The sequence below is a fragment of the Aethalodelphis obliquidens genome, unplaced genomic scaffold, assembly GCF_003676395.1.
Source record: "Aethalodelphis obliquidens isolate GAN/ISIS:26980383/991018 unplaced genomic scaffold, ASM367639v1 scaffold30, whole genome shotgun sequence".
Taxonomy (NCBI): Eukaryota; Metazoa; Chordata; class Mammalia; order Artiodactyla; family Delphinidae; genus Aethalodelphis; species Aethalodelphis obliquidens.
Window position 1 is genome coordinate 9,639,774 of NW_020837974.1, and position 25,905 is coordinate 9,665,678.

The window sequence follows — 25,905 nt, forward strand, 5'->3', positions numbered from 1 at the left end:
GGCAACCGCTGATCTGCTTTCTGTGTCTATAGTTTTGAAATTTCAAATAAGTGGAATCAAACTATATGTAGTCTTTTGGGTCTGGTTTCTTTCACTTAGTGTAATGTTTTTGGAGGTTCACCCATATTGTTGCAGATGTCAACAGTTGGGTTCTGCATTTGCAGATATGGAGGGCTGACTGCACTATACCATTTTATATGAGGGACTTGGGCATCCTCGGATTTGGGTAACCTCAGGGATCCTGAACCAATTCCCCAAGCATACCGAGGGGCAACTGTGTACTATTGTCTAGATGAACTTTGCGTTTATATATTCACCCGTTGATGGACATTTGGGTTGTTTCCATGTTTTGGCTATTGTGAATAAGGTCACTATGAACATTTTTTTTTTTTTTTTTTTAACAAATGATTGTATGGTTATATGCTTTTATTTCGCTTGGGTGGTTGGGTCATATGGTAGGTATATATTTAACTTTTTTTTTTTTTTTAAAGATGTTGGGGGTAGGAGTTTATTAATTAATTAATTTATTTTTGCTGTGTTGCATCTTTGTTTCTGTGCAAGGGCTTCCTCTAGTTGTGGCAAGCGGGGGCCACTCACTACGGCGGCCTCTCTTGCTGCGGAGCACAGGCTCCAGACGCACAGGCTCAGTAGTTGTGGCTCACGGGCCTAGTCGCTCCGCGGCATGTGAGATCCTCCCAGACCAGGGCTCAAACCTGTGTCCCCTGCATTAGCAGGCAGATTCTCAACCACTGCGCCATCAGGGAAGCCCCTAGATTTAACTTTTTAAGCAACTGTCAAACTGGTTTCCAGTGGGGTTGCACCGTTTTTCATTTCTACCAGCAATCTGTCCTGATTACTCGACATCCTCGTCAGCACTTGATATTGTCGGTTTTTCTGATTTTAGCCATCCTGATCTGCGTGAAGTGGTATCGCATTGTGGTTTTCATCCACATTGCCCTTGTGACTAATGGTGTAGGTCATCTTTTCACGTGCTTATTGCTGTTTACGTATCTTCATTGGTGAAATGGGTATTCAAATCTTTTGTTCATTTTTTTATTAGGTCTTATTAGTAAGTTGTAAGGGTTCTTCATATGTTGGTGAATAAATGACCTTTGTTAGATATATGATTTGTAGCTTGACCCAAGCCTGACAGCGAGTGACTCCTGAGCCCCAGAATTCCTGGGGTGTCAGGGAGTTGGTCAGGGGATTAGAATGTTGGATTTGGCGGACTCTGGGGGGGCAGGCCAAGGCTGGCAGGCATGCCTCATACTCCCATCAGCCCACCTGGGCATGTAGGTGCCACTACTTTGTGCCTTGCAGGAGCTCATTTTCCTTTGCTCTTATGTCTAACCACCCTGTGTGAGGAGCTGATCCTTCCCATGGCTATGCCAGGACGGTAATAGTGTTGTTGGCTCATCCTGCTGGCTTGGGAGCCTTTCCGGGGACACATATTCCTGCTGTGAGCATTGTGGGTTGGCTTCTGTATTAGTCAGAACTTCTTTGGTTGCAAGTGACAGTGTCCCTCAAAGAGAATTAGGCAAAAAGACATGACAATGCCTGTGTGTGTCAGGATTTGTTGGCTGATGTAAGTGAAGGGCTCAAGTGACCAGCTTCAGGTTCAGCTGGATCCAGGCCCTCCAAATCCTGGGACTTAGCTCTGCTTTCTCTGTGTTGGCGTTGTTCCCTGGCAGTCTCTTCTATGTAGTAATCCTGCAACTCCTGGCTTTCATCCCACACCTGGACAGCCCCAGAACAAGAAGAGCACCTTTTCCTAAAGGTTCCAGCCAGAGTCCAGGCCCTGATGCTCCTTGGGTCACATGATCTTCCTTCAGCTAACCATGGGGCTCTGGCCAGGCCTGGGTCATGTGTCCACTCTAGGTGTGGGGATTGGGGGTCAGCTCATGTAAGTCATATGGCTCAAGAATGGAGAAAAGGGTTCTCTAAAAAGGAATAATATTCTGTGACCATGAGTGGGATAAGGATACGGCTGGACGGGCGAAGGGTGCGGCGTCCCCTACTGCATGAGTTTAATGTCCAGAAGGCACTAATGTCCCCTGTTCCCGAGGTCCTGAGGGGGTGATGCTTTCTCCCCAAATCCTCTGTCCGTCCGCTGTGCTCTGCATCCCCTCTCCCCACTGGACAGTGTGCTCCCCTAGGTGGAGGACGCATCCTGCCTGCGGCTCTGGGGCAGGACAGGGCCTGGCCTATGGTGAGCCCTACATGAATACCTAGTAGAAGAGAGGGTGTGCACACAAGACAGTGGGGGAGTAGGGGATGTGGGCCTGTCCTTTCTGCCTCTCCCCCAACTCCCCTGCAGCCAGTCCCATCTTTCTGTCACCTGGTACCCTGAGCTGATCACCATGGAGATTGGGGGCTTCCCCTCTCAGGAATCCCCTTTGTCAAACACTAGTGCCCTATTGGCCCTATGCATCGCATCTTTCTCTGCTTAGTCATGAAAGCAGGGAGCTGTAATCGCGGGAGGGCAGGCTGAGGGCACGGCAAGTCCGTCCCGGCAGGGGGTTGAGGCGGGTGTAAGCTCCTCTGTGTGTGTGTCCCCGCACCTGGGGTGGAGTGGGTGAGTGCTGGATGGTGAACCCAAAGCTGGCGTATGGCCTGTGTGGTGAGGCTGGTTGATTAAACTAGATGTTGCTTTGTCCAGCCTGCATTGAGGAGTGTGAGCTGTTGGCTGGTCCTAGAGGGTGTGGGGGCCACTGGAGAGTGACCCACTGGGTTGCCCATGCATGTCAGGATCTGCTGGCCAGTGCTGTGTGGTGAGAGCTGCATTCAGCTGTTGGTGGCCGTGCTGAGCTGCACGGTCCTGCTAAGGGGCTGCTGGGGTTAATACAGCCTGTGCCGCAGACCCCTGAGCCGGCTTCCTCCCGATTTTCACCTCCTGGGTCCCGGATGTAAGAGAGAGTGTGTGCCCGACCCAGAGTCTGGCGGACTGGAACACGTGTCCTGGCAGCGCCACCGCCATGCTGGGCCCACGCCCGCAGCCACTTCTCTGTACCTCAGTTTCCCTATCTAGAAAATGGGGATGACCATGGTCCCTGCCTCACGGGGCCAGGGGTGCTCTGCCATCTGGTGACGTTGTGATGTGATCCCTCCTGTTCTCTGCCCACAGGTGAGTGACGATGGTGGAGAGCACGTGACCTGCACAGACCCTTCTCTGCCCACCGAGTGGCACCACCATGCAGAAGCCCAGCGGCCTGAAGCCCCCCGGCCGCGGGGGGAAGCACTCAAGCCCCATGGGCCGGACGTCCACTGGATCAACCTCGGCCTCTGCCACTGTGACGGCCACTGGCTCCAAGGAAGGTGCGCGGGGCCAAGGGTGGAGCGGGGGTGGGTAGTGGTTCTTCCAGAAGAGCCAAGGGAACTTGGGCTGCTCCCTGACTAGCCTGGAGGCCAGCAGTTCCCAGAAGTTCTTCTGGATGTCTGACCACATCCCTTTGAAAATTAACGGGCAGGGACACATGCTTTATGTGCAATTGTTCCTTTTCACGCTCCTCCAAATTTGGGAGGCGGTACCACTGTTGGCTTCCCTTAGGGATGAGGAAATGGAGGCCCAGGGAGGCATGGCAACTTGCCCACATCACTCAGCCTGGGAAACACAGGCCGATTCAAACTCCAGCCTCTGCCAGCCTCCCTGCCCCCACTCATTCCCCTTCCAGGGTCTGAAATGCTCCCCATCTTCCCATCAGCTTTCTTGTCACCACCCAGACCTATGCCCTTTGAGCTTTACTTGTGTAACCTCTAGTCGTCCTGCTGGTGGGCAGAGGGTTCCTGGCAGGGCAGGGGTAAGGCCAGGTGCTCGGGCTGGATGCACCAGCTCTGAAGGCAGATGGGTTGAGGACAGCTGTTAGCTATTGGCTTTTTCTAGTGATAAAAAGTAAGAGAGCCCACTCTGTAATATTTGGAAAGTTTGATGTAGGGGTAAAATTGCCTATAATCTTCCCTAGAGGTAACTATTACTATTTTGGTTTATATCCTTTCACTTTTTTTTTTAATATATATCTTTGCAATCATGCTGCATATACAACTTGAAAATCTGCTTTTTTATTTTCTTATAAATTTATTTATTTTATTTTTGGCTGCATTGGGTCTTCTTTGCTGCACGCGGGCTTCCCTCTGGTTGCGGCGAGCGGGGGCTACTCTTGGTTGTGGTGCGCCGGCTTCTCATTGCGGTGGCTTCTCTTGTTGCGGAGCTTGGGCTCTAGGTGCGTGGGCTTCAGTAGTTGTGGCACGTGGGCTCAGTAGTTGTGGCTCATGGGCTGTAGAGCGCCGGCTCAGTAGCTGTGGCACATGGGCTTAGTTGCTTCCCGGCATGTGGGATCTTCCCGGACCAGGGCTCGAACCCGTGTCGCCTGCACTGGCAGGTGGATTCTTAACCACTGCATCACCAGGGAGGCCCTCTTATTTTTCACTTTGGTAAATAATGCTGTGATGAACATCTTTGGCACAAATTCCCACTTTGACGACACTCCAGCCAGCAGGGTAAGACGGGGTCCATCTCATCTGATTGGCATAGAAGTTTGGAGAGGCAAAACCAGTCACAGGCCAGACTGGGCAATCTGGGCCCTGGGTAGGGTCAAGTGAAGTTTGAGCCAAAGGCACGGGCAGTTGACAGAACCAGGTCCTGGGAAAGCCAGACAGCTAGCATGGAAAGGTGAGGAAGATGTGTCATGTGGCCCGTGGACTGCCCTGCCTGGTACAGGCTCTTGTGGAGGCCCAGACAACCCCTTTCAAGGTGGCAAATCCTCCTTTCCTCATTTCTGAGCCTCAGAAGAACCTAGGCGGGGGGAAAAAACAAGGGGAAAAGGCTGTTCCAGGTGAGGGAACAAGTAACGCAAGGACCCTGAGGCAGGAATGGATTGTTTGTTAAAAAAGAGAAAGAAGACAGTTCTGGGTAAAGAGGAGTGCAAAATGAGGTTGGGGAGGGCAGCAGAGGCAGGTGGTGAAGGGCAGGGGGACTGGGTTTGTTTTAAGTGTGATGGAAGCTGTTGGAGGATGTTAGCAAAGGTCGTCTGGTGGTGTTGGCATTCCTCAGGCCACCAGGCAGAGGGCGGGTTGCGGGGGTTAAGAGTGGGGCTGGGGAGACTGGTGAGGAGGCATGTGGTCACCCGGGCGAAGATGTTTGTACTCACTTCCAGGGCTGTGGGAGGTGAAGGGGGCTGACCACCATGGGTGGGCTGCAGGGAAGACTTCCTGGAGGAAGTGTGAGTGAGCTCAGCCTTAAGGAAGGAGGGAGTGTAAGTGTGGAGGAGGAGGACGATGTGGGGCCTGGAGACAGAGCATGGGCAGAGGCACCAAATGGGCCTAGTGGTCTAGAGCGGGTGGGAGTTGTATATCCCACTGGCTGGAGAAGGGCTACAGCCAGGCTTGGCCCTGACCCTCTTCTCCACTGGAGAGAACCCCTAGCACCTTCTGGATTCTTTCCTCATTGCCTCCTCTCTGATCCAGAGGGCCTGGGTTCTGGCTCCGATCCAGCTCTAATGTCCCTCCTGTGTGACCTTGGAAGCATTACTTAACCTCTCTGAGCCACAAATGGGATAATGTCATTTCTCTCAGGGAATCAAGTGAGTTAATAAATGAGAAGTGCCTGCAGGCACAAGACTCATTAAAGAGTAATTTCTTTTCCTTTCATCCCTCCATAATCTCATTACAGAAAAATTTGAGTGATAAAAGAAGGAACTCCCATTACCCCTCCACTTAACCTAATCACAGCCACCACTGTGACCTATTCCTTCTGGTCTTTTTTCCTGTTCACATGTTGTTGTTTCAAGCAGTTAAGTCATGGGTTGTATCCAGACTTGCATCCTACTGCTTCACATTTGATTGCGTTCTATGCGAAGCGCCCCCGCCCCCGTGCTACGGCAGTGTCCTCTTTGCCATCATTTTGAATGGCTACATCCTGGTCTCTCGAGGGAAGGGGAATGGACCACACTGTGTGGCCTGCTGATTGCCTCCTGGTCACACCGCACGGTGGTCTGGGGGCCGCTGAAGGTGGGGCCTGGGTGGTCTGACTCTGCCTGGACCCCAACCCTGCAGGGCTGTTCCTGTGCCGGGAGAGGAGGTGCCGCTCCATGAATGCCCAATTGATCACAGAGACACGCCCCCTGCCGAGGGACACGGTGGCGGCAAAAGGCTGCAGCTGCGGTTGGTGACGCCCTCCTTCCCGCTCTGGCACCTGCTGCCTTTGCAGGTCAGAGAGAGACAGACCCCCGGGCTGGGGGAGGGAGCAGAGAGCCGGCAGCAGTTGGCCAGGGCAGTGGAGCCCTGTGACAGGGCAAGGGAGATTTCTGCGGCCCAGAGCTGCTTTCGTCCCTGCTCCAGGTCTCATAACAAGAGTCCCAGCAGAGGCAGGATGTGTGGCGGCAGCAGGGGAGGACAGTGGCCCCATTCCTGGCCCGCAGGCTCCCTCACCCACCCTATGGAACTGGCCATCAGCTCTCCGAGGTGCTGGAGGCGCCCACCCCCGTGGGAGGCTGGGAGGCTGGGACTCCGGAGGTGGGTGCTGGAGCACCAAGAGAGGGTCTGGCAGAGGCTGGAGCCTGGTGGTGGCTGGAGGGGGGCAGTGGCTCTGGGAATTGGGGCAGTGGCAGCCTCCCAAAGCATGAGCTCAGCCTCCGGGCAGAGGATCTGCCAAGGGTCAGGCCTGGGCTGATGCCTCCGCCCCGCCCGGCCTTTGTCGGTTCCCAGAGCCGTGGGACCAGAGGGGCCGTGGGAGGGGGTCTCTTACACCAGGAGGTGGCCCAGAGGTGGTCAAAGCAGGTGCACAGGAAGGCGGTCTGGGACCCACCGGTGGGCCAAAACCTGGGTGGGGCCTCTAGGTCAGGGGCAGCCCAGCCAGATGGGATGGACCCCCTGGAGACTGCTTCAGATCAGGCGGGCGGGGGAGGGGGTCCTCGCTCAGGAGGTGACACCGGCGTGAAGATCTTAGCGACAAGCAGGAACCCGCAAGGTCAGGGAAAGGGCATCCAGGCAGAGGCAGTAGTAGCTACAGAAGTCCTGAGTCTTGAGACGTCTAAGGACAGGGATGGAGGCAGAGCGGCTCGAGAGGCCCGGGGAGGGGTGTGAATGGGCCAGGGCAGGCGTGGCGACCGGAAGGGAGTTGGGGAGCTGTGGCCCAGGCCGCCTGGGGGTTGGGAGCCTATCCTGGGCCTGAGGAAGATGTGGGGGGAGCTCAGGTCTCCGGGCTGGCGGCCCAAGATGCTGCCGGGGTTAGGCCTTCCGTTTGGGTCAGGAGCAGCCGGCGCTGGCCGGGCAGGTCCAACCCTGCTGGGTAGTCGTAGGAACCACGGCAGGCTGTGCATAGGAGCCCTTAGTCCTTCCCGGGGTCTGCTTCTGAGCCTCAGGTGGGGGCAGGCCAGGCTAGGCCGTGGGTGTCCCTCTTGGGACAAGAAGGGCTGGCCGCAGGGACCTGGGGAGGGCTCTAGGGACAGGGACAGACCATAGGCCACTGTGAGGTCCCTCTGCCCTTGCCCCCCACTGGGGCAGGAGGACCCTTGGAGGGCCTCTCCCACCCCTTGCCCTGTGGTCCAGCCCCAGAGATTTCCCATCTAGGAGGGACAGCGTTTGACACTTGTGTGTCACAAGCCGGCCCTGCAGCAGGTGTCTTATCACATTTCTTTCTCATTAACAACTGAGTGAGAGAACTGCTCTTCTGTCCATTTGAAAGATGACAGAACTGAGGCTTGGAGGTCTCAGCTGAGTTGCTCAGAGTTACAGGGCCAGAGGGTAGCAGGGCTGGGCTTGGTCTGAAGCTGGTTCAGGCTGCTGGCACCTGCTGCCCCCGGGGTTGAGGCAGCTGCGGTGGCTGGACTCGAGTCCACTCCTACGCTCTGCTCAGGCACCGGCTAGATGGGCGGGGTTGGAGGAGCCATCTGTTCTCGTTAGGTTGGTCACAGCTATCCCCCAGTGTGCCTGTGGCCTTTGCACACGTGGGGGACCCAGGACACAGGAGGTCGAGGACGCGTGTGCATGGGCGTCCCCCTCGGAAAAGCAGCGGGCCACTTGGGGCAGGGTCCACTTCCTGTATGTTGATCTCCCCCAACGGGCCCAGAGCTTTGAAGTTCTGGCTTATTGAGCTGGGGCCCGGGTGCTCCCACACCCTGTGGGTGCTCCAGACATGGGAGCCAGTGTGACATGCCCGGGGTGGGGTGTCCCACAGAGCTTCACAGCTGGCCTCTAGTCCTAGACACTGACCCCACTCCACTCCACCCGCGGAGGTTCGTGTCTTTCACCTTGATCCCCATGCTCCCTGCAAGGGTAGGTGGCTTCATCCCCGTTTTAACTGACCTGTCCCAGATGCTGCGCAAACCTGGGCAGAACCGGACCAGCTGCCAGCCCTTGCTCCTGCAGAGCTAGCCCTGGCTCCAGGCGGCACTCACTCCCTTCAAGGTCAGCTCTCCTGCTCTCCTCCCCTGACCACATCCTAAACTTTTTAATGGCATCAGGACGGGGAAAGCCAAGCTGAGCTTTTCTGTGGCTGGGCTGCGGATGGGCGGGGGGCAGGGCAGCCTCCTAATGTTCCTGACGACGCCCAGAATCGATCGGGAATGGGGGCGGGGGGGGAACTGGGGGGAGCAGGGGCCCAGCTGCCAGCGCCCGCCCGCCTGCCTGCCTGCCGTGGCTGGCGTGGCTGTAGCAGGGCTTCTCCATGGGAAGCTGGCTCTGCTCCTTCCAGGGTAAGCCTCCCGCATCTTTTTCTCCCTGGGGCCTCAGCTGAGTCTGCTGGGTAGGGGCTCTTTCCCCCTGGTTTGGGAGTAAGGGGAACAGAAGGGGGCTTCTGAGTTCCCTTTGGCTCAGGAAGGACGCTGAGCAATCCTTGGGACTGGGGCCCGCCCCGGAACGGCCTGGTAGAGGGTCCCTTCTGCAGGGACGGCTGGCTGGAGACGGGGAGGTGGCCACAGGGGGCGGGCCCTGCCTTGGTCAGAGTGGGTTGGGAGGGGTCTTTCCAGAGACCATATGGGCGGGACACTGTCAAGGGACTGACTGGAGGGTGGACCGGGCTGGGGGACTCACGGTGGGAAAGCTGGCGCCCTTGAGGAATGCTCTAGAGACCCCATCCCTTCCTTTGGACCTTGGTGTTGAGTCCCTGCCAAGAGAGCCGGGATCTTAGAGCAGAAGCTGCTTTGGGGTTTGTGGGGCATTTATGTATGTTGCATAGAGGCACCAAGGAGGGGAGGTCAGGGTCGTGGCCAGGGTATATTTCAGCCCCATTTTGGGGCCCCAGGGATGGAGAGGGGGTCTGTGTGGACCCCACCTCCCAGGGTTTGTCTTCTGGGTGGGGTGCAGACGTGTACCCTGGCAGCCTGGGTGGCAGGCTCTGCCAATCAGGGAAGAATGGAGTTCCGTGGGGTGGCAGTGCCAGTGAGGGGTGGTGGAGCTGGCCTGATGGGCAGGCAGGGTTTCCTTAGGCGACACAGAGAAAAAAATGCTATAATTTTAGGCCAGAGTAACTGTGTACTGCCTGTGACAGCCCTAGTTTATGCTTGTGGTCTTGGCATGATACTATATTAATAGCACCTCTTTTCTCTCCACCGTGTCTAGTTTTGGATTATAAATTATGTAGTCACCTTATTTATAGCCCTTCCTAAGTCATCACACTGCTCATTTGCACATTAAAGGCTCTGACAAGTCCTGCAGCAAAGTAACCTTAACTTTGCTTAAGCCCCTGTTCCTCAAGTTGTTTGAATTTGGAGATTAAGGTTTTGTTTTCATGATACTTATTAACGCCTTGTTGAACTATGTTCTATGGAACATTTATAGATACGCTTTTTTTCCCTCTGGCTTTCAGGGGCAAAGGGCCAACTTCATCATGCTCCTTGGTGCATGTCATATCATCACTGTGGGTCCCTCCAAGGCCCCTCTTGTGGGTTTTTTTTTTTTTTTTTTTGCGGTACGCGGGCCTCTCACTGTTGTGGCCTCTCCCGTTGCGGAGCACAGGCTCCGGACGCGCAGGCTCAGCGGCCATGGCTCATGGGCTCAGCCGCTTCGCGGCATGTGGGATCTTCCCGGACCAGGGCATGAACGCGTGTCCCCTGCATCGGCAGGCGGACTCTCAACCACTGCGCCACCAGGGAAGCCCAAAATTAAGTACATTCTATTAAAAACATAGGTAATAAATATTCAAAACTCATGACTTCTAGTGTTTCTCCTAGTAGTGTTTATACCACTACTACTACTACTATTTTACTACTGGTAAAAAAGCTACTATTTACTACTAGTAAGATTTTGTAGCATCTGTGTTTTTTTCGTTTTGTTCTGTTATTTATTTATTTATTTATGGCTGCATTGGGTCTTTGTTGCTCCCATGGGCTTTCTCTAGTTGCAGTGAGCAGGGGCTACTCTTCATTGAGGTGCATGGACTTCTCATTGCAGTGGTTTCTCTTGTTGCGGAGCATGGGCTCTAGGCGTGCAGGCTTCAGTAGTTGTGGTGCACGGGCTTAGCTGCTCCGTGGCATGTGAGATCTTCCCGGACCAGGGATCAAACCCGTGTCCCCTGCGTCAGCAGGCGGACTCTCAACCACTGCGCCACCAGGGAAGTCCCCAGCATCTGTGTCTTTGAGGTTATTTACTCTGTGTTGGAAATACTATATATAATCTCTTCCCAATTCTGTGTTCAGTGGCATCATGCTGGTAGCTTGAGGTGGATCATGGTGGGAGAATTTACACTATGGAAATTGGCAAAGGCTACAAAATCAGGGTTATTATTATTATTATTATTATTATTTTCTCTTGGAGAACTAGTTAAGCCTTTCCCAGCACAGCACTGGCTGGCATATAGGTGGAGAGGTAGTGGATGGAGACCACCCCATCGGAGAGGACCACCAGTGTGGGCCAGGGTGCAGGACTGGGGAGGCCCCAGTCCTGTCACAGGAACAGGGAGCCTTGAGAGGAGCATGGACAGCAGGGCCAGGCACCACAAGGCCAGGAAGGGCCCCCTGCAGTGCAGCGAGGCATCCTTGCAGGAGAAGTTTCCGGAGCGGGGAGGGGTCAGGAGCTGAGGGTCAGAGAAGGACTGGGAAGCAGAGTCTTATTAGGGCATGGAACCGTTTCCTTCTAGACACTGCTGGATGGAAAAATACCAACTGCAGGGAGAGCAGAGGACCGAGGAATATCTAACTACAGCCTGGCTTGTGTTTTTGACTTTTAAGTACTACACACACACACACACACACACACACACACACACACACCCCCTTACACGCACAGGATAAAGCGTGGAAAAACACACACCAAGATGTTAACTGTGATTATGTTTATATGATGGAACTATAGATCCTTTTCTTTTTCTTTCTTTTTTTTTTTTGCGGTACGCGGGCCTCTCACTGTTGTGGCCTCTCCCGTTGCGGGGCACAGGCTCCGGACGTGCAGGCTCAGTGGCCATGGCTCACGGGCCCAGCCACTCTGCGGCATGTGGGATCTTCCCGGATCGGGGCACGAACCCGTGTCCCCTGCATCGGCAGGCGGACTCTCAACCACTGCGCCACCAGGGAAGCCCAGGTCCTTTTCATTTTTATAATCAGTAACTATGTTTAAAATTTTTTCTGCACTGGACATGAATGATCTATGTAAGAAACATTTAGAGAGAGAAAAGCTTGTTTGCTGGGAAGGAGAATGGGTGACGGCAGGAGGGGGCGAGGTGAGGGAAGCTGTTTTGTGGGCCAGGGCGGTGTTCATGCCACCCGTGGGCTCTGACCTCTGTCGGAGGGCCATCGCGGGGAGAGGAGAGAGGTGGCGGGGAGGCGGGTCCCAGGGAAGACCAAAGCGGGATGGAGGTTTGCTTCTAAAAGGAGAAGAGGGTTCTTAGCTTTCCTCTGGAAACACAGGGAAAATGGGAAGGGCTCAGGGAGGTACAAAGGCGGAAGAGAGACCAGGTGAACCGGAAACTGCCTGGAGTGAGCCTCAGATTCCTTGACTGAAGAAATGGGAGCGACGTTCTGCAGCTCGGATTGTTGACTGTTCCGTGCACCCAGCACAGAGCCGGTGTGGGCCCCCGTTCTGAGCCGGCAGTGCAGTGCAGCTTGCATGGAGGGCCTGCTGCGGGGAACCAGGCTGGGTGCTGGAGAGGAAACAGCCCGTGTGAGCTTCCATTTCAGTCTGGAGGCAGACATACTCAGGTGAAGACGGGGTAAATCTCTTGAAGAATGAAGTGAGTAGAGGGTGCTGCAAGTGGGTGGGCTTTTAGGTGAAGCAGTCAGGGAAGGCTGCTCTGAGGAGGTGAGGGAACGAGCCCTGTGACTGTCAGGGCAGAGGTTCTGGGAGGTGCTCCCACCTCTGTTTGCAGTGAGCCCTCTCTCCCCAACCCCAGGGCCCCGTGGACCTTGGTGCCTTCCTGCCAGGCAGAAGGCCGGCTGAGTTGTAGCTGCGGTCCTAGTGTTCCCCCCACCCCTTTGCTGGGCCCACTTTGACACTGGGTGCTCAACGAATGGGGTCCCTGGTGGCTGAGATTCGGCAGGTATGAAAAATGCCTGTCTCCGCTTCCCAGGCAGGGCAGGACCAAAGCCCTTGCGGAAGCAGGGGAGGATGCGCTCTCATCTGGGCACCTCCCACCACCCCCGCCTTGAGCGCCCCCCGCTCACGTTGGAACAGGCCACCAGCTGCTGTCACTCCACACCATGTCCTTTAGCCCTTTTTATCAAAGTTCTACTTTGAACTTGAAACCAGCAGTCAATTCCCTTGTGCCTGGTGTCTGGGGAAGGGTCAGCTGCTGGCGTGAGGTTTAAGTCTGTTGCTGCCCTTTGCTTTCTTGGGGGTTTGCCGAGCCGCTGCTGGTCCATTTGGGAACTAGGAGGGCGGGGAGGCCCAGGCCCTGCCCTCAGGGAGCCTCCAGAACCACCCCAGAGGCTCAGCCCATCAGCCGGGTCTCATAGCTCTGATGACACGCCCCCTCCTCTGGGAGAAGAGGTGGGGCTTGTAGCATGTCAGTGCTGGCCAGTACCTTAGCAATTTCTGACCTCGCCCTTTGTTGCCCCATGGGGAAGCTGAGGCCCAGATATGGGAAGGGGCTCGGCCAGGCCCAGCCAGCGTGTTACTGACGGCTCCCTGGAGGGAAGGGGGCTCTAGTGGGGTTGCCACCCTTTCCCCAGCTCAGGCGGCTGCAAGCTGCCCGGGGTGAGTGGGGGAGTGGGTGAAGGTTTGTGCCTGTGAGACTGGAGCATCAAAGAGGAAAAATGCAGCAGAACGCCCAAGTGTGGTCGCCAGGCTCGTGACCTGGATTTTATTTTAGCAGCTGTTCAAACAACTGGTCCCCGGGGCCTGTGACCTCTGGAAGGGGCAGGGGTGGGGAAGAAAGGAGATTACCTGGGGGTCTGCCTGGGCCAGGACAGCTGGGAGGACAGCTGAGTAGGCAGCTTCTTGCCAAGAATAGCCACGCTGGGTCCCCCTCGACCTGGGACCCTCCTCTATGCTCTCCGCACAGACAACAGGTAGGGCAGGGTCTCACCTGAGCCACGGCCATTCCGTTAAGCAGACATCACAGAGCCCCTCAGCACGAGGAAGTGTTCTGGAAACGGATATGGGAAGGGCACTGACACCTGCTAGACACCTCCTATGCCTGCCTTACGGGGAGGCTCTGAGCCAGACCAGGTGGGCCTGGCTCCTGCCTGGGTGACTTTGGGCAAGTTTTATAACCTCTGTTTCCTAACCTGCAAGATAAGAATATAATATAGAAAAAGTACCCAGTCCAGGGCTTCCCTGGTGGTGCAGTGGTTGAGAATCGGCCTGCCAATGCAAGGGACACGGGTTTGAGCCCTGACCCGGGAAGATCCCACTTGCCGCGGAACAGCTAAGCCCATGCACCACAACTACTGAGCCTGAGCTCTAGAGCCCGCGAGCCACAACTACTGAGCCCACCTGCCACAACTACTGAAGCCTGCATGCCCAGAGCCCATGCTCCGCAACAAAAGAAGCCACGACAATGAGAAGCCTGTGCTCCGCAACGAAGAGTAGCCCTCGCTCGCCGTAACTAGAGAAAGCCCGTGCATAGCAACGAAGACCCAACACAGCCAAAAATAAAATAAATAAATAAATAAATTTATATATATATTAAAAAAAGTACCCAGTCCGTTGAGGGCATGTAGTCTCACTTCATGAATGGTAGCTGCTGTCTTCATGATGATAACCTTGACCCCTCGTTGTTAGCAGGACCCACGGGCTGCTTGGGCAGTGTCACGAGGGCCCTGGAACACCATCTAACTTGTGGCTTCCTCCCACTATGGCTGCTTTTCGGAGCAGGTTTTTTTTTTTTTTAAGGAACGGGCCCACCTGACCTAGCGGGGTTCCCAGGCCCCGTACTGCTGTGATCCCAGCAGAAGCTCCTTGTAACAGGATTGTCCTAGATGAGAACCAGGGACCCGGAGCTCAGCCCAGGCACAGGGAACAGCAGGACGAGGTCGGCTGCTCTGGTGGGGGGTGTGTGTGGTGGGGGCAGAGCCATGGGTCCAAGGTCACCAGAACTTGCTGGAAGCCCTTCTTCTGCCCCCTGATCCTTTTGTGGTTTAAAATTTTTTCTAATCCCTTAGTTTGAGGATCAGTCATTTTCATCCCAGTAAGAACGGTCAGCACTTGTTCACTTGTGTGGCCCAGGCACCATCCCTAGGGCTTTGTGTCCATCACTGTACAGCAGCCCCGTGGCGGAGGGCAGGTGAGGAGACCGAGGCGGGGCTCCAGGGTCTGCTCCCTCAGCCACTGTGGCCTCCACCTTGTGGGATCTCAGGGGTGGAAGAGAAGAGCCTTGGGGACACCCCCCACCCCCACCCCCAGGGTCCCACAGAAGGAGAAGGAGACATCCCTCTGCAGGAAGGAGTACAAGATGAGATTGTTCCCTGCTCGAAGGGAACTGTAGGGTTTGGTCAGAGTGTAGGAAACGGGTCCATGCAGAGGAGTCCAAGATTGGGGTGGTTGTAGTTTAGGGCTTGGCATGGCGGGTGCCTGGTGCACATTTCCTGGACGAATGAAAGCGCCCTGCACCAAGAGCCAGGGGCTGTTGGCCGGACCTTGGCGCTGCTGCCTCCTGCCTGGGGGGCCTAGATAAAGCACCTGATATCTCCAGGCCTCAGTTTCCTCATCTGTAAAATGGGATCATGGAATCACTTCACAGGGTTAACTGAGGGTCCAATGAGCTACTGTACGTATGTCTGCCTCTTAGCACAGAGCATCAATTCGTGGGTGTGATCACTCTGGTTGTTAATCAAGTTCAGTAGCAAAGCTCACTGATTTCCCAGGAGCCCGGCTCACAGCTGAGAGGGAGCCCCTTGCTCCTCAGTTAGGACGCCCGTCCTGGCTCCCCAGGCCCTGGGTGATCACATGCTTTCCCACCACTACCAGTGCCCCGGAGGGAGAACCTGCCTGCTGGAGCTCGTATGTCAGCCCTGCCCTGGAGTTGTGTGGCTTCCTCATCTCCCAGAAGCTCTGTCCTTCCAGCCTTGAGACAGCATGCAGCCAGGCCTGCGGCCCCAGGCTCCTTGGCCTTGGGTACAAAGAGGATGCTGGTGGAGCCGCTGCCCCTGTGGCCCCTCTACTGGCTACCCATGGAAAGGACCAGAAACACAGGCAACCCTGATAGGGGCATGGCAGTGTCTGCTTGCCTCCTGTCCCCATCTGTATTTGACAAGTCCGTCAGCCTCTGGAGTAGAGGAGGAAAAGGATGAGTCCTTCCCTGCCTGATACTTGGTCTGGCAGGAAGGAGGGGCAGCCTCCAGACCTTGAGGTGTAAATGGGCAGGCTTGCCGGCATCCGCTTGCACAGGAGGCCCTGCGTGGGGCCCAGGAGCCAGACACGCACAAAGCGTGGTGGGTTTGAGCTCTGCTTTGTCCTTTTGTGAGCAGGTTGCCCCCCTTCCCTTCTTCTTCTGAGTCTAGAGCACATCAGAGCCCAGGCCTGGGAGGCAGGCCCCCTCCAAGGGTTTGAGTCCCCATTTCTGCTGTGTGGCCTTGGGCGAGGCCCTGGCCTCTCTGAGCCTCAGGGTCATTCTTTCTGTAAAGAGGGGCTGGATTAGGGTACCCAGTCCAGGCCAGAGAGCCTGGAGTTCAGTCCAGCAATGAGGTTAAGTGCTTGCTTCCGCCTCCCACCCTCCTCACACCCCTTCTCCTGGTCTGTGTGCCCTGAGACTTGGCCTACAGCTTGGGGACCGGGGAGGAGAGGGAGACTCAGGAGTGGAATAAGAGGGTTTTCTGGCTCCTTCCTTGTCCCGAGATGTCTGTGGCCAGCTGCCAAGGAACAGTGAGGAGCCCTTCGTGGGGCCCAGAACTTGCTGGAGAAGAAGGCGGGGGGCACAGAGATCCCCCCACAAGACCTGAGTCCCACATGGGACCATGGGCGGCCTCAAAGTAACAGCTGAGGGCCTGAGCCCACCGGGATGCGGAAGTAGCAGCTTGTAACCCTCGGTCATGGGTTCATTCTGCCCTCAATTTCGAGTGACCCTGAGCAGTGGAAAGCCTTCAGAGGAGGCACTGTCCTGAGCTTTTCATCCCTAGAACTTTCCAGAGGGGTTGGCAGAGTAGGGAGCCGCCCGGGGATGCCTACGGCCCAGGAAGAATGAGACCCGCCCCAGGCCCCACTCCCAGCCCCGCCTGCCTCAGTTTCCCCCCGGCCAGCTGGACTACGCGCTCCTGGGACGGCCGAGGGTCCAGCCCCCACCCGAGCCCTAACCGCCGCCTCTCTCCTCCTCCACAGGCTCCCCCCTGCACAAGCAGGCCTCGGGCCCCCCCGGCCGCAGCCCCCGCCGCCCCCGAGAAGCCCGGCGCCAAGGCGGCCGAAGTGGGCGACGAGTTCGTGGGGGACTTCGTGGTGGGCGAGCGCGTGTGGGTGAATGGAGTGAAGCCGGGCGTGGTGCAGTACCTGGGCGAGACGCAGTTCGCGCCGGGCCAGTGGGCGGGCGTGGTGCTGGACGAGCCGGTGGGCAAGAACGACGGCGCCGTGGGCGGCGTGCGCTACTTCGAGTGCCCGGCCCTGCAGGGCATCTTCACGCGGCCCTCCAAGCTGACCCGGCAGCCTGCGGCCGAGGGCTCGGGCAGTGACGCGCACTCGGTCGAGTCGCTGACCACCCAGAACCTGTCGCTGCACTCGGGCACGGCCACGCCGCCGCTGACCAGCCGCGTCATCCCCCTGCGGGAGAGTGTCCTCAACAGCTCCGTCAAGACCGGCAACGAGTCGGGCTCCAACCTCTCCGACAGCGGCTCTGTGAAGCGGGGTGACAAGGACCTGCGCCTGGGAGACCGTGTGCTGGTGAGTCCCCCCAACCCAAGCACTCCACCCCACGTAAGTGAGCTGGATCCCTGGGACTGGGCAGGGTGGGGGACCCACGGGGTTCGGGTGGGGTCCAGGCTGGGGTACCCGCTCCTGGTCAGAACCACAGAGTGGCCAGGGAGACAGGTAAAGTGGGTACCCTGGAGACTGTCACTGTGTGACCCTGGACAAGTGTCTTAACCTTCCTGGGCCTCGGTCTTCCCATCTGTAAAATGAGAACTTTAATAGTACCTGCCTTGTGGGTTGAAATGTGTGAATACATGTTAATGCCTTTAGACAGTGCCTGAAACTTAGTGCCCTCAAAATGTTAGCTGTCATTGATATTATCCATTGATCCAGCCCACCAGCGTGGATGTGCCAGGATTATACTGGAAAAGGCTGGGGACCAGAGTGCTCAAGACCCTTGGCCCTCCACTTCCTAGAGTAATGAAAATAAAAACAAAAATAAACAAATGGGACCTAATTAAATGTAAAAGCTTTTGCACAGCAAAGGAAACCAAAAACAAAACGAGAAGACAACCCACAGAATGGGAGAAAATATTTACAAACGAAGCAACCGACAAGGGATTAATCTCCAAAATATACAAACAGCTCATGGAGTCAATATCAAAAAACAAACAACCTATTCAAAAAAAGGGCAGAAGATCTAAATAGATGTTTCTCCAAAGAAGATATACAGATGGCCAAAAAGCACATGAAAAGATGCTCAACATCACTGAGAGATGTTGAGATGTTATTAGAGACATGCGAATCAAAACTACAATGGGGTATCATCTCACACGGCTCAGAATGGCCATCATCAAAAAGTCTACAAACAGTAAATGATGGAGGGGGTGTGGAGAAAAGGGAACCCTCCTACACTGTTGGTGGGAATGTAAGTTGGTACAACCATTATGGAGAACAGTATGGAAGTTCCTTAAAAAACTAAATATAGAACTACCATATGATCCAGCAATCCCACTCCTGGGCATATATCCAGAGAAAAACATAATTTGAAAAGATACATGCACCCCAGGGTTCACTGCAGCACTATTTACAGTAGCCAAGACATGGAAGCAATCTAAATGTCCATTGACAGAGGAGCAGATAAAAAAGATGTGGTACATATATACAATGGAATATTAGCCATAAAAATGAACGAAATAATGCCATTTGCAACAACGTGGGTGGCCCTAGAGATTGTCATACCGAGTGAAGTAAGTCAGACAGAGAGAGACAAACATCATATGATATTGCTTATATGTGAGATCTTTAAAAAATAGTACAAATGAACTTATTTACAAAACAGAAATACAGTCACAGACATAGAAAACAAACTTATGGTTACCAGGGAGGAAAGGGGGGGATAAGTTGGAAGATTGACAGATACACACTACTATATATAAAATAAATAAGTAATAAGGACCTACTGTATAGCACAGGGAACTCTACTTAATACTCTGTAATGACGAATATGGGAAAAGGATCCAAAAAAGACTGGATATATGTATATGTATAACTGATTCACTTTGCTGTACGCCTGAAACTAACACAACATTGTAAATCACCTATACTCCAATTAAAAAAAAAAAAAAAGACCCCTGGCCCAAGGTCGGGTGGTTCAGACATCTAATCAGCTAGAACCCCGAGTGGTCAGGCAAGCCGGCTTACAGTCTCACTGAGCTGTCCTTGGGGGTGCCTGGGATCTGAGGGCACCTGCTGGCCATGGCCACTGCAGGGAAATCAGGCCCAGGTTCGTGCCTTTGCTGCTACTTCCCAGCCGTGTGATGCTGGGTGATTCACTTAACTGAGCCTCATTCCCATTCATTCATCATCTGTCCATTCAGCAAAACGGGCATAGATAACTCACGTGTGATACTTCCGTTGGGATCATTAAGAAGCTGCTGGCCGTGGAAGTGCATCGTAGTTACCAAGGACTCTGGCTGTGCAAGACCTTGGTAGTGTCATGTGAGTGCCCTGTGGGGTGGGAAGTGGAGCCCCTTAGGGTTATTGACCATCCCTGAATGCTCCTCAGGTTGGGAGAGGAGAGAGGTTTAACCCCAGTGTGATCCTGCCTGGAAATCCTCTTGCACCTGCTCCCCCCTCAGGGAGTGAGAACTGGACGTACTGAGCAGGGGGCACTCAAGCTGTCACGAGCCAGGCCCTGCTCTGGAAATCTCCGCCAGACTGCAGCCCTTCAGCAGGGTTGGCAGTAGCAGCAGACGGGCCCCAGTGACTTCTCAGCCTGAGACTGGGTTGCATCCTTTGGTTTGAAACACTGCTTTCTCCAGGGCGAATCCATGCCCAGCACTTTCTGCACCTTGTCTCTTTTGGTTCTTCCCGCTACCTTACGCAGTGGGTGTTATCTCCCCATTTTACAGATGAGGAAACTGGGCTCAGCCCTGGAAAACAACCTGCCCAGGGCCACTCAGCCAGGAGGTGCTGGGCCATTCATTCCTTTATTCACTCATCAACTGTGACTGCCCTGGAAACAGGACATGCTTGGATTCTGGTGGGTTGGGGAGAGGAATTTGAAGGAGGGATTTACTTTCACCTCAAGGATGGAGCCCCACATGCCCCACCCTAGTCCACAGTTTCCCTTGGGTTAGTCCTCCAGCCTGGACCGCTGTGTACAGCTAGGATCCAGCTGGCTCGGCCGACCCTGGGACTTGCTACTTTTCCCTTGTGCCTTCTATAAACACCTGACACAGCATCTTCCTATCCCTACCCCTCCCTTTAACAGATTATATCCTGGACATGAATGAAGGTAGAGGCCTGAGCTTACACAATTTGAGGATGGGGGCTTTTTAGGAAACAACAATACAAAAAATATTGCTTTCGCAAATTTTACAAATCACGTGATCCCATGAATGTATTGTCAGGGCCCTCCCCACTCAGAGCCTCCAGAGAGGCTAGCGTATGTGAGGGGCTCTGATTACCTAAGCTACGTTAGCTTCACCAGCCACAAACCTGCTTCTGACCCGGGTCAAAGGCATGAACAATATTTGTTATTTTTGAACATAAGTAACAGAATTTGTGTCCATTAAGTTACGCTGCTCTTCAGTGATACCTCTGGGTCCTGGTTTCATTTGGGCCTCAACACTACCCCAGGAGGTCTGAGTACTCGCCAAATAGTCGTGGGCAAGTTGTTTATCCTCTCTCTGCCTCAGTTTCTTCACCTGTAAGATGGGGATGAAAGTTCACCTGCTGGGAATTCCCTGGCAGTCAAGTGGTTAGGACTCTGTGCTTTCACTGCCGGGGCCCAGGTTTGATCCCTGGTTGGGGAACTAAGATCCTATAAGCTGCACAGCATGGCCAAAAAAAAAAAAAAAAGTTCACCTGCTGCATATGTAGTGTTTAGAAGGTAGTCTGGCTCCAAGTAAGCTCTGTGAAGTGTTAGCTGGTATCAGCATTAAAGTCCATGAAGGGTGAGCATTCTCCCTGGGCCATGGGGTCCTGGGCACAGGGAGGAACTGAGCTCTGGGAGCCTCTCTGAGGTCACACAGCGGCTCACGTCGGCCTGCATGTCCTTGGCTTTCACTGGCCGAGTGCTCGCTGGGAGCGGAGCCTTGTGCCAAGAACTTTACACACAGAATCCATTTCCTCTTCAACCCTGAGGGGCCCTGGCCCCCGGAGGAACCCCTGGGAGGGTGACACAGGGGGAACATGCCTGACCTTCCTGGAATAGTGTCACTTAAATACTGGGCATCTTGTCACATGCCTGCCAGAGTGAAACTGGCAGAAGTTTCAGGTGTGGTTTGGAGTTTCCACACTGAGCTGCATGGACTCACCTCTTACTCTCCCAGCTGCCCACGACGCACATGCGCATTGTTCCGTTTTACAGCCTGAGGATGAGAATCAGGCCTGAGTTTCCCACAGCACCCAGAGTGGAAGTGGCAGAGCTGGGCTGTCCTGCCTTTGTCCTTCCCGCCCTCGGCCCCTCCCCCGCCCCAGGACACACACAGGCACACACATGTGCACACACGTGCGCACGCACACGCGTGCACACACACACATAACCTTTCTGGCTAATCCCTGAAATTCCTCCAGCATTGAATCATTCTATTCCGTCCCAACTTCCTCTTCTGAAATCCTCCCTCCCCGAGTGCTCCCGTAGCTCGGACTGGGTGAGTTTGGGGTAGTACTCAAGGATCCTGGGTGTCTGGAGTTGGGGCGCATGGCAGAGTTGGGAGCAGAGAGATGCAATGACTTGTCCAAGGACACGCAGACTTTTAGAACATGCCTGGTACAGCTGAGACGGGACCCAGGCCCACTGGCCCAGGCTGGTGGGACCCTGGCATCCCAGGCCACCTCTCTATTTCCTTCTGCCTGGGAACACCCACCACTCCCTTTGGTCCTGGGCACCTTCCAGGCCCGGGGAGCCTATGGGGGGGCACTCAGCTGCCTAGCTGGCCGGAGACGTAGCTGCTGTGTGTGTTCCCCAAGGTGTGGTCCCGAGGGTCCATCCCAGGAAGTGGGTCTGTCCGCGTGGTTTTAGGGATGTTTCTCCAGAGGCAGCAGGGCTGGTGCGGCAGACTCTAGAGCCAGCCATTAGTTTGGGATTTAGGTCGTGGAAGAGAAGAGACGTTCCAGGGGAACTAACGGAGAAGCAGGAACCGAGACTCTGTAGAAAGGCAGCTTGAGAACTGGTGGCACAGAAGAAGGGTAGGAAGACAGCCCCACCCAGGGGCTGATCCAGACTCAGACAGGCCTGCTGGGGCAGAGACCACCGGGCCTTAATCACTCATTGTACAGGGAAGGACCGTGAAGGCCAGAGAGGGTGAGCGGTTGCCTGGGGTCACACAGCGCATCATGGGCTGGCCTGGAACAGGAGCTCTGGGCTTCTATCTATCAGTCCTGGAATGTCCTCTGTATCCCCCCCACCCCGAGTGGATCCAGCAGTCCAGGTGGAGGGCTGGAAGTATCTTGGCCAGCTACGGTTGCCAGCATGGGGTATGATTAGCAAGGACCAGAGGAGGCTGTCTCAGGAAGGAAGAGGCCTGGCTGGTTGCTTGTGGCTCCAAGAGGTGCCCCAGGGCCAAAGCCGCAAGGAATGGATGTCAGTGGGGTAATGGGAGAGCTCTGACCCCCAAAGATGTCAGATGGCTCATAGGTTGCCATGGAGGGTCGGGTTCTCCAAAAGTAGGCGCCAAGGTGGGGTTTGGGGTGTTTCTTAGGGCTTTTAACTTCTGTGAAAGATTGGGCAGAGGGAGAAGTCAGACTGCTCTGCAGGCCAGACAGAGTCTCGGCCAACCTGGGGCAGCTCTGGAGCGAGATTGCCCATCACAGCGTCCCATGCTGAGCCAACGTGTCTGGGCCTTTCTGCCCCGGCCTCGCTCAGTCACCGCATGTGAGTGCCCCAGCTCAGGCGAGGGGCTCCGCACAGCAGGGCAGCAAGGGCTTCCTTGAAGCGGGATCTGAGTGGAGCATCTCCAAGTACTTGAAGTCTCTGCCCCTTTATGTCCCTTCATGTACTGGCCACAGAAGCATCCTGAGGAGGGTGGACCAAGAAACCTTTCCAGGGAATCGCCTCTCCTGCTGTCACCCTCCTCCGGCGTATCCCAAAGCTCCCTGCCGGTGCCAGCCTGGCCTTGCAGATAACCCGGAGTGTACCAGCCCGCGAGGCAGTCTGAGCAGCCCGGCCCCTCTGCACTGGGTGGGTAGGTTCTCTGCAGGGCTGTGTCCTGCCTGCTGCCCCCTCGGCAGCTGGCCTGGGCAGTGTGGGACCAGCCTCCTGAGAGATGAGGAATGAGATTTTCTCTCTGCAGGTGTCTCCCTCTCTCCTCAGGCCCCGGTCAAGTTCCCACCACTCTGCTGAGAACTGATACCCAGCAGGGCCATCTGTAGTGTAGAGGCTGCAAGGTGGCCTCTGGGGTGTACAGGCCTGGGCGTGAGCTCAGCTCTGCCCTTCACAGCAGTGTCCCAGGGCAGGGTGCTGAGCCTCAGTTTCCTCATCTTTAAAATGGGCCTGATATTCCCATTTCGTAGGATTTGTATAAATTGAATAAGGAAAGGACTTCCCTGGCGGTCCAGTGGTCAAGACTCTGAGCTTCCACTGCAGGGGGCGTGGGTACCATCCCTGATCGGGGGACTAAGACCCCGCCTGCCATGGCGTGGCATAAATAAATAACAAACAAACAAATAATTAGAATAAGGAAGACTCCCGGCATGCAGTGAGCCCTCAGGAAAGGCTGGTTTTCTTTCCTTGTTCTGGGTGTTGTTTCTTCACCCCGGAGTCTTCACAGCTGAGGGGCAAGTGCTGTGATGCCCAGTGTGAGGCCTGGCTGTAGACGGGAGAGGTTTGTGAGGACCGGCCAGGGGGCATCCTGGGGGCTGCTGTCCTGGGTGCTCAGGCAGAGGGAGCTGGTGTCTGTTGGGAGCGGGGAGGGGTGAGCAGGAGGGGACTCGGTGGCCCACCGAGCACACAGGGCTGCTGGGCCTCCATGTTCAGGCTCTGCTAATGGGGGGCAGAGCCAGGTAAGGCAGGGGGCCCAGGAGGTACTAGAGCTGCCTCCTGCTTCCTCTGTGTGTCATGGGGCTTCTGGCTGGGTTCCATCAGGGTTCCGTCTCCTGTCTCGTGTGTCAAGCCCTTAGTCAACATCTCCACTTAACCTGCATTAGTTTCCTATGGCTGCTGTAACGAGTACCATAAACTGGATGACTTAAAACAGAAATGTACGCTCTCCAAGTTCCGGAGGTTAGACATTTGAAATCCCAGGTGTTGGCAGGGCCATGCTGTCTCTGAAGGATCAAGGGAAGCATGTGCCCCATGCCCTTCTCTTGGGTCCTGGTGTTGCTTGCACTCCTCGGCATTCCTTGGCTTGTAGGTGCACTCCTTGAATCTCTGCCTCAGCCTTTACGTGGCCTTCGTCCCTCCGTGTCTCTTCTCTTACAAGGACACCAGTCATACTGGATTAGGGCCCGCCCTCATGACCTCATCCTAATGTGATCACATCTGAAAGACCCTATTTTTATTTATGTATTTGTTTGTTTCTTTATTGGCTGTGCCGCACAGCTTGCAGGATCTCAGTTCCCCGACCAGGGATTGAACCCGGGCCACGGCAGTCAAAGCCCGGGATCCTAAGCGCTAGGCGCCAGGGAACTCCCATAAGAGACCCCGTTTTTTAATCAGGTTACTCTCAGAGTCGTGGGAGTCAGGGCTTCAGCATGTCTTTTTGGGGAACACAGTTCAAACTATAACACACCCAACCCCCATCCCCGACCTGCTCCCCCGCCCCACCGTCCTCCCCCCACCCTCCCCATCTCAGTAAATGGCACACGTGTCTCCAGCAGACCAATCCAGGAACTTGGCAGTTGGCCTTACGTCCTGTTTTTCTCTCCTCCTGACCACGTGATTCACAATCAGGCCTCTGGTGCCGCCTCCAAAATACACCCCAGTTGGTCCCCAGCGCCCCGCCTCTGTGGGCAGGTCCTCTCTCTCCAGCAGTGGAACTGCCGCCCCCTCCTTGGTCTCCCTGCCCCCACTCAGGGCCCAACACTCCAGGAGGCCCCGTCTCACGTGGGATAAAACCCACCCATCTTCCCATGGCCCCCAGACCCTTGTGGTCTGCCTGCCCACCCTCGTATGATCTGACTTCGCCCTCCGTCCTGGCTGCACTCGGCCGCCCTGGCCTCCTTCTCTTTGCTCCTGTACCAGGCCAGTGCCTCTGCTGTGCCCTGCTGACCTCCTCCACCTGGGACTCTGACCCCAGGGCTCCCCACAGCTCACTGTCCCGCTTCCGTTAGGCCTCTGTGCCAGTGTCACCTCTTGGAGACGGGGCCCTCCGGTACTCTTCCACATAGCCCTCGTCATCCGCCTGGAATGACAGCATTTGCTCACTTACTGCTGGGCTGTCTGCTTCCCGCCCTGACGAGGAAGGTTGTGGTGTTTTGCTCACATGGTTGCTCCCCCAGTGCCTGCAACAGAGCCTGGTGCCAGGAAGGCGCTCAAACCTTCCTGCTCAGTGAATGACTCACGGCCCTGCCGGGTGGTCCTGAGAGCGAGTGAGGTACCTCGTGTATGACGTCGATGCCACAAAAGCTAATTGAGCCCCAGATGCCCCTCACTAGCTGTTCAGGTCAGCGACCGTGGACATGGTCAGGGAGGGTCACCGAGAGGGGCTGCTCACCTCTGTCCCCTCATCTCCCTGAAGGTGGCCCAGTGGCACCACTCACCTGCCTGTCTCTCCCAGGCAGCCTCTTTCCTACCAGGACCCCCTCCTTCCCCGCTTGCTCTGCTCTTCCGCCCCACTGGCCCAGCAGGTGCTGCCCCAGGCCTTGGAAATGAGCCCCTCACTGGACCCTCATGGCTGCCCTGTGAGACGGGGGGACTTGCCCCAGCCTCCTGATGGCAGAGCTGTCTGTCCTTGTGGGCGAGATGCATGGGTTTATTTTAAACGAGTCACCTGTTTTAACTTCCTCAGAGGAAAATCCCGGAGAAACAGATAAATTCAATCTGCCCACCTCCCTTGTTTTATGAGACCCGGGATGTAGTCGCTGTTTGGCCCAGGCCAGTGGGGATTCCAGCCTCACAGATAACCCTCAGGGGCTGGAAAAGGAGCGGGTGGGGCTCATCCCTCCGGAGACTGGGGCCCAGCCTGTCCCCCAGTGGGGGTGTGGGGAGGGACAGTCCCTTAGTGGAGCTACAGGGACTCTGGTGCATTGCTGGAGAGG

At 55.5% G+C, this 25,905-nt stretch overlaps 1 protein-coding gene across 1 annotated transcript in view; it reads left to right on the forward strand.

The window, feature by feature from the left end:
• The first annotated feature begins 3,191 nt into the window (after positions 1–3,191).
• CLIP2 (CAP-Gly domain containing linker protein 2) overlaps positions 3,192–25,905 on the forward strand; it is a 57,232-nt gene continuing 34,518 nt past the window's right edge. Inside the window, 3 exon segments of the mRNA XM_027126172.1 lie at positions 3,192–3,315; positions 16,681–16,711; positions 16,713–17,232. Of these exon segments, the coding sequence (XP_026981973.1) occupies positions 3,192–3,315; positions 16,681–16,711; positions 16,713–17,232 (675 nt within the window).